This window comes from Coenobita brevimanus, chromosome 65, assembly GCF_032717465.1.
Source record: "Coenobita brevimanus isolate Jiangsu-jjx chromosome 65, ASM3271746v2, whole genome shotgun sequence".
Classification (NCBI taxonomy): Eukaryota; Metazoa; Arthropoda; class Malacostraca; order Decapoda; family Coenobitidae; genus Coenobita; species Coenobita brevimanus.
The window spans coordinates 54,171,726-54,183,835 of NC_137018.1; the positions used below are offsets into that span (position 1 = coordinate 54,171,726).

Here is a 12,110-nt window from a genome sequence, read left to right on the forward strand (position 1 = left end):
TTTGACGCTGACATAAGACATTTAACATTACCTTGATTCATTGTAGGAGATAAAGTCTGTTAATGTTTATTGTCACTGTAGACTTTAAGACTGTTGAAGAGTTGGCCTACCCTGGAATGGCTATAAGGGCAGAGGCTTGCACACTGACCTGTCTCATACATCAAAATAAATAATTTGATTGAGATATGGGGCATTATGACACATTTGATCATTACAGTTGATAATGAATGTCAGTCTTTGTTATTACCATATATTTTAAAGATTGTCAGAGAGATGGCTTGCCATAGTATAGATATAATGGGTTAGGCTGCTCTGTTGACATTTCTTTACGTCAAAATATATACTGTAATTTAATTATGATCTGGGACATTTAATACTGTAGTGGCTCATTATAATAGATAAGGAATGTAAATGTCCGTTGTTAACCTGCCTAACATTTTTAAGATGATTTAGTTTATGCATTTGATGTTTAACGTTTATAGGCCCTATTGGCTTGACACCTATGTGGAAGATGGTAAAATAGTTGTCACATTGTGTGTAAGGAATGTTCAGTCATTGAAGTTTGTATCCAGTGACTTTCAGTAGTTGTTAAGTAATAGGTTGCTCGTTACAAGTATAGCAGTTTCACTTTTTGAATATTTTCTGTTGAATTTTCTTCTTTAACCAGTATGGTAGTTTGTGTTCATGAGCAGTATTGAATTTTTTATTATGGCATCTGGCTATAGATAGATAGGTACCAACATTACTTTTGGTGAAAATTAAGGAAAGTTTCTACCCATATAAGACAGCATGCCTTGTAATTTTGTAATTTTTTTCCATTATGAACTATATCCAGGTTATTAAAGCAGTTAAGTAGATTTGCAGAATTGAAGAGATTATGTAATTATGACTTATTTGAATCTGTCTTGTAGTCTTACTAACCCCAAACGGTTTTATCAGCTTAGGTGAGACCAGTGTTGCCAGACATTCTGGTCTCAAAATCCCTAAATATTCGGTTGAAAAATCCCCCAAAATCCTCATTTCATATATTTCCATACTTGTTATAAAAATGCTGAAATATATGCTACATAGCTACTCCACATGTAAATTAAAATTGCCATGTTGATGGTAATCATTGATTTCTTGAACCTTTGAACGTCGAAAAAACCCGAAGTCGGCAACTTTACCGTCTATTTTTTTTTCAGCTCTGGCTCATTCGCGTTCAGTCCGTGTCCTCATAAATTTACTTCTTCCTAGCTGTTGGTTTAACCTCATGTTTTCTTTCAACCTTTATATTAATAATACTATTTTAAGCGATAAAATACATATTTTTTCAGAAGCCTTAAAAGTCCCCAAATCGAGAGTGAATGTCCCCATGTTCCCATCATTGCCCCGAAATCCCCAAATCTAGGGACAAATCCCCATATCTGGCATCATTGGGTGAGACTTTTAAGCTGAAGGAGTAAGCTATAGCCTTCATTAACACCTTTCATTAAAAAATAAATAATTAAATAAATTTAAGTAACTTCTCTGGAAGTAGAAAGAACTCTTAATTGCAACTGTGATATTATCAGAAGGGTCAATTATAGGTATTAAACAAACAAAATAACAAATCCTAATGGGCCTCAACCCTGCTGAGAAAGCAACAAGCAGAATAAAAGAAAGGAAAAAAAATAATTACTTTTAAACATTGTTGACTCCAGATTTTTTCACCATTAGGGACTGTACTGTGTGTCATTTATAGGTTGATTTTTAGGGTAAATATGGCAGTTAGACTGGGCCAAGTTAAGGTAAAATGAACTATAACAGCAGAACTTCATATAAAAAAGAACACAGTATTACAGAGTGATTTATAATGGGGTTACAGTGCAATTCCATTCCCAGGAGGTGACTGTAGACTTTGGTCTTGTAATACCACCAAAGTACGTAGACAGGGTATCTACTTTTAAGTGTACATGATTACCAAAGTTTGTTATCAGGTTTGTACACATCAAAAAGGTAAAATGTGATAGGCAATCAGCATGAACTTGTATGAAGATGATGATAATAAAGGTGGAAATGACGACATGCTATGTTTTTGTCAACAGCACTGCAGAAACGGGTGGTGAAGTTGCAGGAACGAGAAAAACAGTTTTTGGAGGAACGCTCTCGCTTGGAAGAGGACTTTGGACACCGCCGTGCCAAGCTGAAGGAGCTCTACTTGCAGAAGGAAGGTGAGCAGTCAAAGAAGGACCTGCAATACTGCACAGAGTTAACCACTTTGCACTGTCATTTTGTGCCAGTGACGTATACAGACTCTGCCTCACACAACCCTATCCAAAACAATGCCTTATTTCTACTTTCTCGTACACTGCCTGATTGCAGACACTCCTTCCTTATTCATACCTGGCCAGCTTGAGAGGGGTTAATTCTCACCATCACTCTCTGTCTTGTGCCTAAATTCTCAACAGTGAAAGAGGCTTCCTAGTATCTGTCTCTTTCCAGTTTATTTTTGCATATGGTGAACTAATATTCTCTTGTATATTACCTGTATATATCTGTGCCGTCCATTTTTATTTTAAAAGGATATGAATAGCACACAGGAAATTAATATGGTGTACTAGGCACAATAAATCACCATGAAGAAACGTAAGAAAGCCTCCTAAGCTGGTTAGAATATGAGCCTAGGAGAGGATGGATTCCTTCAAAGGGTCTCATATGAAATGATAGGTACCTAGCTACAGATTTCAGCTTCCCCAATCCAGGATATTAGGTCTTTCCTACCTCCATTCACAGAGGAAATATGGGTACACTGCAGTGCCTGATGTAAATCATAAAACTATCTTCTAGAACTTTGTACCTCGACCTTCCATCGCCCAAACCGCCCATACTCCATCAGGGTCCACCATCATCTTTTACTTTGAGGAGAATATTTTGAGATGTTGGTGACAGTAGCAGTGGAGTGGAGCATACATTCATGATGCATTACGTGAAAGGCAGTTTACACTTGGTACTATTATTTCAGCCCAGAATCTTATCCCAGGATTCCAGTATTCTCCCACATACCCCTTTCTTGTATTCACTACAGGTCGTCCTCGCTCGATGAGATGCATTTGGGAAAACCTATCATTGAGCCAGGGTATCATAAAACGGGGACATTATAACATAGAAAGTAGAGAGGTGCTCTTGGGAGCCTTGGGATTACCCCCCCAACCAAGTCCAAAACCCACCCATATTAGTCCAAAAACAAGTTTCTAGCTCACCTAAACCCCCAAATAGCTTTAAAACAAGCTAAACTAAGCCTAAATGCAGATTATAACTCACCTAAACCCAAAAATAAAATCTGAAAATCATCAAAAGTAAGTCTAGAAAAAAATTGAACTTAGTAAATACCCCAAAATAACAGTGTTCACCCCACCTATGACTAAAACACATCAATTTTAGTTTAGAAAACAGTTTGTAAATCAACCTAAACACAAAATTTAAGTCTGAAATATCATCAAAAGTAGTTTAAAAAAAACAGGGACTGGCCTTGATAGGCGGGGAAGGGCGTTAATTTTTTCACATTGCTACGGCGGGGAATAGTATAGCAGGGAATGCCTGTGTATACTGTATATTGCATTTGTTTTATCATGACAGTTCCCTAACTCCTTCAGTTCACTTGATGGCCAGTTGTATTCATATAGGAGGGTCAGCTTAATTAGCCTAGTAACCAAGCAGGCTCATTTGTATCTCATAACTAAGGCTCTTTCAATTTCATGTTAGCATGATGTACTAATCAAGCTGAATGAGTTGCTTATTGTATTTCCATGAGATAAACACAGATGAACTCAAACTTAATTACATTCCATCCTCGCTTATAACAGTTAACATTTCTCATAATTTCTCCCCACAGAGGAACTTCGTACACAGAATGATAAAATGACATCCATGGAGACTGAGTTGGAGGTGCTGCAAGCCCAGGTTCGACAGCTGCAGGAGGAATTAGAGGAGGCCCACAGCGCAGCCACCATTGCGCAGTGTACGGCTGAGAATGACATCGCAGTGGAGCAACGCAAGTGTCAGGAGGAGATTGCTACGGTTCATCAGCTCATGAAAGGTTAGTGTTTTTTTTTTTTTTTTTTTTCCCCATTAGCATGATTGATGTGTGAAGGAGTGTCAGACTTATTTCACAGGGCATGCTGTTGTTAATCTTCTTTTCTCACATTCATACTTTTCTTTCCTTGTTTTTTGGATCCTGCCGATCCTGCCAGCCTTACCCCGTCCTTAGACAGAAGTGGTCAGGATGTTGATATGATTTTGTATTGTTTCCTGGCTGTCTTGTGAGGCATTTCCAATAGTGAAAACCTCCTCCAACGTGCAAAAATTCACTTTTTGTTTTGGTTGTACTGTTAATCTGTGGTTGGAAAAGCCTTAATATGTTCACATCCATTCAGATTAAGCATGTTTTTGATAAATACATCTCTGATAATAGAGGCCATCTCCTACAATACAAACTGACTTGCTTCATGGAGTTTGTAAGTAATTTTTTATTTATTTATTTTTAATGCAACTTGAGTACTGTAGATGCACTGAGATACTAAATAGCCCTGATCCCTCTCTTCATTGTTGTGAAGCAGTAGTAATGTTACTTTGAAATTTATGTTTTCTTCAGTATCATGTATTTTGCGGTAGATATGAGCTCTTATTTTCAATAGACATGAATACATATTTCTGCAAACAACTTTACAGTTGACAGTACTGTGTTGGTACAGATATGTTGTAGTTCGTTTTTAGACTTTAAGTGAAGTTTGCTAGTCACTGAACTTACGAATGAGAGGCAAAAGAGTGACACCATTGTCTGAACCTTGGCATATGCCCTAGCCATACCAGGCATACAGAATGCATAACTAGATCTCTGTGCCTAAAATTAAGAAGGAACTCTGCAGACCATAGCACTGAATCAATTGATAATGATAAAAATCATTGCAGTTGCCATCAGCATCTGGGACTTCATCACTAAGCTCATTTTACTGCTCTTGGGATTTCAGTTCATAATGATCTTGGGTACTTTTCTAAGGTGAGCACTCCATTTCCTCATGCCTTCTACCCACATACTTCAGAAAGCCAGGGGCCGTCATGTGAGTCTGTTATTTATGCCAGAGAGGATCTTATGGCAGTGGAGACACACAAGTCAAGCAGAGATAAACATCCTTCCAGAGCAGCCCTTTTCCATCTCAAAGTGCTTTGTGCTTCTGTCTACTCTTCCAGTGCCTCTCAAACTGGTGTCATGTTGAGTTACAGGTGAAAACATTCTACCAGTGCAGACTCCTGCAGCTTTTGACTGAAGACATCCAGCAGCACCTTTTGTTAGTGCATGGCCAAGTCCTCTGCGTTGGGCATTTCTTAGTCCTTGTCAGACAAGGAGATTTATTCACAGTCTGGGATTAGCCTTGCAAGATTTGAGTTTGGTGGGCATTTCTCTAATGGGATTTGGTTACAAGATACAAGATTCTCTTGTTCTTCCAATGCTCATAATCTGAACATGAATGATGCACATTGCACTGCGTCTGTGGCGAGTACAGTTGTATTTACATGCCTTGCACAAGTAAAACATGACCCTGCAGCACAGTTGCACCTTTGAGCTTAGCCTTTCAGAATACTTTGATGTCAGTGTTGTTTTAGTCTGCTCGTGTGACAGACACTAAGCCTCTTTATCTTTGTGGGTGCTCTATTTGTAGGACCCCCTCCTCCTCCTTGCTCTGGATCTCCTTCCATGTCATAGGTACTCCACTGCGGGGGCATACAAAGAGGGAGTGTAGAATGAAAAACAAACCCAGCTTTCTCTCAGTGAATTAAGTTAGAGGCATCTAAATAGATTGCTCTGCCTGAGGCAGCTCCATTCCCTCCTCCTCTGAATATCACACTGAGCAAAACCACACAAAGTACTCTGGTGGTGAGTGATGTATAGTGCATGAGAGAGCTCCCAGTTTTCTCAACAGAGGAAGCATGTGAAATGAATCTTAAGAGTATTCACACTGAATGGGCCCACAAAGCTTCGACAGCCTTAGGGGAAGGTTACCGTGTCTTGAATGGTAATATAATTGGAGTTGAAATAATACACTTCTCTTGACTTTCTGAATCTGGAAAGATTCTTCCTGTTGCCATTTAAAACACTCATGGGGTGTTGTGAAATTTTTGCAAATAAAAAACAAGTATTTGGCCTTGCAAAACACTAGTTGAAATGCTGCATTGATACTCAGTATACTGTATTAATTCACCCATTCATTGTGCCTAATGAGAAATGGTTGGCATTTGCATGATTTTTACATCAGAGAGTCTGTGGGCTCATGAATGGATATGACCAGGTTGGAGAGAATGGTGCCAGTATATGAGAATGAGATTAAGGGTGGGAGGAAATGTGAAAAGCCAAGATGATTAGATATTTTAAGTGAATGTAGGCTATGTAGGAAAGGGAGCTTTAATAAGTGTGGAAACAAAAGGATTGATATGGATATGATAAGTAGTGGGTGGATGAAGCATGTATTGAGATGCTGATGACAAAGGTTGTATCTCTTTCCACATGCCGGAGCATCTCTAGAAGTGTCCCTGTCAGTCTGTTGTTCACTAACATTTTCGGTAATGAGGCATTTCACTCCTCTTGCCTTAGGCTTTAGTGAAACCTCTTACTGTATTATGGCCCTAAAGTTGCCGCATATAGCCAGTACTTTTGCACTTTTTAAATTTGTCAGTGGGGTATTTTATATTCTGTTCATAGTAAGAGGGACATTTTTGGTATGGATGGTTTGCCGTAGTGAATGCAGCTGAGATTCCTAAGACCTGAATGATGACTGAATTTATATGTAGCTTGTTTTACTGAGCTCTGTTCACAGGTCACCTACTGCTTTTATGCTTTCTTATTATAATTTCTTGATTCTGTCCACCCGTTTTATAAAGTGGAAAGTATGTTTATGGTAATGATGATGAATAACAATACCTATGGAATTTTGGAATAGTGAACATTAGCAATTTACACCAGATGCAGGGTGAAACAGAAAATGACAAACACAATGGCTTTTGAGCATGAAATAATTGCATCCAGATGAAAATAATTGCTATAAGCCAGCCACTACTTTGCATAAATGCATATGCAAAAGACAATCAGGGTTCTTGGGACTTGAATGGTGAGTGAATGAGTTTGTGGCTCATTTCATTTGCATAATATTGATTAGTTCTCCCTTTGTTATGGGTTTTCTTTCCCTGATTTCTGGGCCTTATCTCACCCCATCTCTAGATGGGAGAAAGAGGTTGGGATGCTGCTGGTGACAATGATGATCAAAATGTACAGTTTGATTGCTATGGATGGATTCTTATTCTGTACAGATGTGTTATCATGATAGTGGGAGTTACATGGTGATTGTGTTGTCAGTGTTTCATGTTAAGCTATGAGATAACAATGTAGTTATCAAAGAGGTGATAACCCTGTTACAGTGATTGTGTGGTGGCTGACCTGTTGACAGTGACATGGTGACAGTAGTGCATAATACAAGAGTGAAGGAGTGTATAAACAGCACTGTCACACAAAGAGGACAGTTGCACCAGGAAGTGAGGTGATGATGGTGTTGGGTGGCATTGTGTGTGGTGTTGTGTACATATTTTCCTGTAACTAAAGGACACTAGAAAAGTATTGTTATGGTATTGATGTTGTTCATATCCCGGAGGGATGGAGTGAAAAAGCATATACGTGAAAGTGGTGTAAGTTGGAGGAAAAGTAGCCCGATGACTGAGGGCAGAGTTATGTGGAGGCAATTCATTTGTGGCCACTGCTTCCAGGATTGTTGTTTCTGGTTGTAGATAGATTGATAAGTGTCCTGAAATAGAAAGTACTGTAGATGACTGTTGTGATTGTTGTGATTATTCTGTGTGCTATGTGATAGTGCAGTGAGTGTGTGACAATGGAGTGGAATATTAATAACAACAACACTGTGAAGACTGTAACCAGGAGGTTTACCCGACTTTTCACCCAAGATGACACGACCAGCACAGGTTAGTTCTAAGATGCTGATTTGAAGCCATGTAGTTGAACTAAAGAATGATTATTTTGGGGGTGGGTGGGGAAGGTGGTCAGTACAGAGCTGCACCTAGTTACTCACACATTCTTCTCCATACAAACAGTCAGGATCAAAATATCTCAATGTAGTTTACTGCGTCTTCTTCACACTCGCTGTAGTTATTCACTTTTCTCCCTGATGCATCATATCACAGAGAATAATCTATGAGTGGAGAAACATGCCAAGCCATTCTTAGTTGAAGGACAGTTGTCAGCAGCACAAAGTGATAAGTAGAAGAGGGGAATTTTTGTGATCAGTTGAACAAACCACCTTATCCTACTTTGCTCACAGCTCCTCAGGAATACTCAAGAGCTGAGCATACAGGCAGCTAGTTGAGCAGGATAGTGTGTGTCAGCTTGTAGAAGGAGCTTTCTTGGGGATTCTGTTTACTGGAGAGAAGGAATAAGGTACAGTTAGAGTTGGTGATTGCCAGTAGTGAAAAGTAAAAGAACAGGAAATTGCAGTATCAGTTTCAGTAGATATCATAATTTTATATGATTTATGATTAGCCAGTGAAGCTCTATGATCCATAATTTGGTAGTGAAACTGAAGGAGTGTGAAGGTCTTGTCTGTGTAAAGTGAAATAATGTAGATTTAAAGTGTATTTAGTGGATAGTCTGTAATTATGACTCAGACTCCTGGTGGTTACAGGTGCAGTTTTGGGCACACGTGCACAGTCACACATACACACACACACCTTCCTCTTCCTCATCTACTCCTGTCTGCTCTTTAACTCATTGAGAAATGTTGTCTTTCTAGTTTTTTTATATGGTAAGTGACTAATAATTATCTTCAGTTTATTGTAAGGTTTATGCCTCTTACAGTTACCTATCTCACTTAACCCATGTACAGTAGGCATATGTTGCTCTTCATCATTTTATTGTGGGTAATTCCAGATTATTTTATTCACTGTTTGGAAAGATTTGCTCTTCAAAGGGTTAACTTTTTAGGAGGATGGTCATGTGATGTGTGTGTAAAGTTGTGGCATGCCATATCAGACTGACTGTCATTCTCTCTCTCTCTCTCTCTCTCTCTCTCTCTCTCTCTCTCTCTCTCTCTCTCTCTCTCTCTCTCTTTCAGTGACTGTTGAAAAACTATGATTACCAGAACACTTGTTTATATTGAAATTATATCCTTGAGTACCTTCTCACCTGTTCGTAGCATGTACACCATTCTGTTTATTACATTTCTGTTAAAGCATTTCTCCTGCAAGAAAATTGTCTAGAATATCCTAAGTTAAATTTTTACAGCAGATCAAAATGCCTTCCATCAGTACTTTTAGAACTCATTTACATATATTCAGCACACATTTTGACCTTTTATCTCTTGTTACTTTATTCATATGACTTAGAACCATTACAGCAAAATTATTTATTTACTTATTTCTTCATTCATTTTGTGTGGTTCTTAGTTTGAGTAGTGAATGCTTTAGGGACATGGCCAGTGACTATTCCTTAGTACTAATTTGAACAGCATCACAGGGAGGTAGTTAGTAGGAAGTGCAAAGTAGAGAGAGTGAGAGAATTAGTTCCCCTTGCCTCAGCTTTACACTTAGGGCATATCCATTGTTCCCTGAGCAGTTAATCATATCAAACTGCGACATCAGAGAGAGAGAGAGAGAGAATTAGTTCCCCTTGCTTCTGCTTTACACTTAGGGCATATCCATTGTCCCCTGAGGAGTTAATCATATCAAACTGCGACATCAGAGAGAGAGAGAGAGAATTAGTTCCCCTTGCCTCTGCTTTACACTTAGGGCATATCCATTGTTCCCTGAGCAGTTAATCATATCAAACTGCGACATGAGAGAGAGAGAGAGAGAATTAGTTCCCCTTGCTTCTGCTTTACACTTAGGGCATATCCATTGTTCCCTGAGCAGTGAATCGTATCAAACTACATCATCAAAGAGAGAGAGAGAGAGAGGTGAAATGTTCCTGCAGTCAACATTTTGTCCATTACTGTACCCTCTGCCGGATATTATTGCGTGGTGGTGGAAGGTATTAGAGTGAGAGAGAGAGGGGGGGAGGGCGTGAAATATTACTGTAGTTAACATTTTGTCCATTACTGTACCCTCTGCCGGATATAATTGTGTGGTGGTGGAAGGTATTAGAGTGAGAGAGAGGGGGGGGGCGTGAAATATTACTGTAGTTAACATTTTGTCCATTACTGTACCCTCTGCCGGATATTATTGTGTGGTGATGGATGGTATTGTTGTAGTGGTGTGGTAGAGAGAGTAGTTTGTTTCTCTCTCTCTCTCTCTCTCTCTCTCTCTCTCTTGTCCTTGATAGGCAATGCGGGTTTAGTCGACATTCCCGACCTATTTATTTTTCCTAGTGTAAAAGGATGAAAAATAGGATGAGAGCTGTTTTGTAATATTCTCTCTCTCTCTCTCTCTCTCTCTCTCTCTCTCTCTCTCTCTCTCTCTCTCTCTCTCTCTCTCTCTGTGCGTGTATGACCTTTTCTTCCTTGTTATTTAAGGGTTTGACGCGCAGAGAGAGAGAGAGAGAGATTGGGGGAGTGGAAGGGTGATGAAACAAGAAAAAAGTGAAGATGTTTAGAGGAGGAGTAAGAAAAGATCGTGTGTGTGGGTGTGTGTTTAGAGAGAGGGGGGGATTCAACTTGTGGGAGGTACTGAGATAATATCGAAAGAGGAAATAGATGAGGAAGTGGGGAGTGGCGAGAGAGGGGTGGGTGGGGGTGGGGGAGAATGGAGAAAGGAAGGAAATGAGGAAAGGCAGGGGGAGAGAAAGTCCTGTTGTGTTGGAAGGGAGCAGGAGAGAGAGAGAGGGAGAGCAGTGAAGTGTGGTGGGGGGAGAGGAGAGAGGGAGGGAGCTAGGAGGAAGAACACAGCTGTGGAAGTTAGTAAGGTTGTGGAGAGTTTGTGTGCAAGTCGCGCATGACGGCATAACCCCAGTGTCTGTGCTAATATATCGGAGTTAAGTCTTGTGGCAGATTATTTTGCAACCACGTATCACCCTGGATTACCTATGGGCAGGTACTTGGCTGAGGTGGGTGTCTGTGTCCAAATAATATCCCGAAAATAGTCATACAGTACCTTGGAGGATATCAAGTCTTGTTAAATTACTGCCTCTCATTTTTAATTCATGTCGGATGACTAACTTGAACTTTACGTCAGGGTGAAGTAGTGTGGAAGGTTGGGGTGGAGAGGTGTATGAATGAGGGGTGGTGTGAGTTGGAGGAATGTCAACCAGATGACGGAGAACACGGTGACATGGAGGCGATTTGTTTGTGACCATCCCCTCCGGAATTGGGCGTTTGGGTGTTGATAGATAGATATAGCTATTGGCAATAGGAAGTGTGTTTGTGCTGGAGAGGTTAGTGTGGTGGGCGGAGAAAGGGTTGTGGAATGACGGAGGACTTGAGGGGTGAATTATTCTTGTCAGTTTGAGTTCATGCTGGGAAATTAATGTGGATTTAAAATTTTGGTAAAATTAATGATGACATGATGCAAGTGGGAAGTGGGAGGTGTGGTGGAAGGGGGTGAGGGTGGTGGAGTGACGGAGCCGCGACTGTAAAGGTGGTGGAGTGACAGAGCCAAATTTTGTCATTGAATTTATGTGACGAAACTATTGCGAACTTGCAGTTTGGTGATGTAGGTGGTGATATTAATGGAAGTGGGAAGTGTGATTAGTGGAAAAGGCTGATTTGGTGGATGGAAGTTAATGTGCTTTGAGGGAGGGAGGGCGGTGGAGTGGCGGGACCGCGATTGTGGTGGTGGTGGAGGCGGCTGCTGAGGTAACCCCCACCGAAACTGCTGCCTCTGCCGGTGCTCAGTCAGTTGATACCTGTTAGTTGAGGGGTGGACTACGCCGCTCCGCTTCTTCCTCTACTGCCCCTGTCCACACACACCAGGCTCGGTACCCATGCTTAAATTAGTTGTATGCACTGTTGGCCCATCGCGTAAAGTTGATGCACTTAACGAGTTATTTCCGCCCACCTCCGTGTCAGCATCTTGGTCAACCCAGATGCCGTTTAGTTATGCATGGAATAACTGCGTCTGTACTAGGCAACCTGCACCATCTCTCATTCCTGTCACAGCACCAC

At 40.4% G+C, this 12,110-nt stretch overlaps 1 protein-coding gene across 1 annotated transcript in view; it reads left to right on the forward strand.

Annotated features, from left to right (window-relative positions):
* The window catches only part of LOC145405044 (rab GTPase-binding effector protein 1-like), a 35,405-nt gene that overhangs the window by 339 nt on the left and 22,956 nt on the right, over window positions 1-12,110 (forward strand). Inside the window, exons 2-3 of the mRNA XM_080276544.1 lie at window positions 2,067-2,192; window positions 3,854-4,057. Coding sequence (XP_080132670.1) covers window positions 2,067-2,192; window positions 3,854-4,057 — 330 coding nt within the window. The remainder of the gene's footprint in view (window positions 1-2,066; window positions 2,193-3,853; window positions 4,058-12,110) is intronic.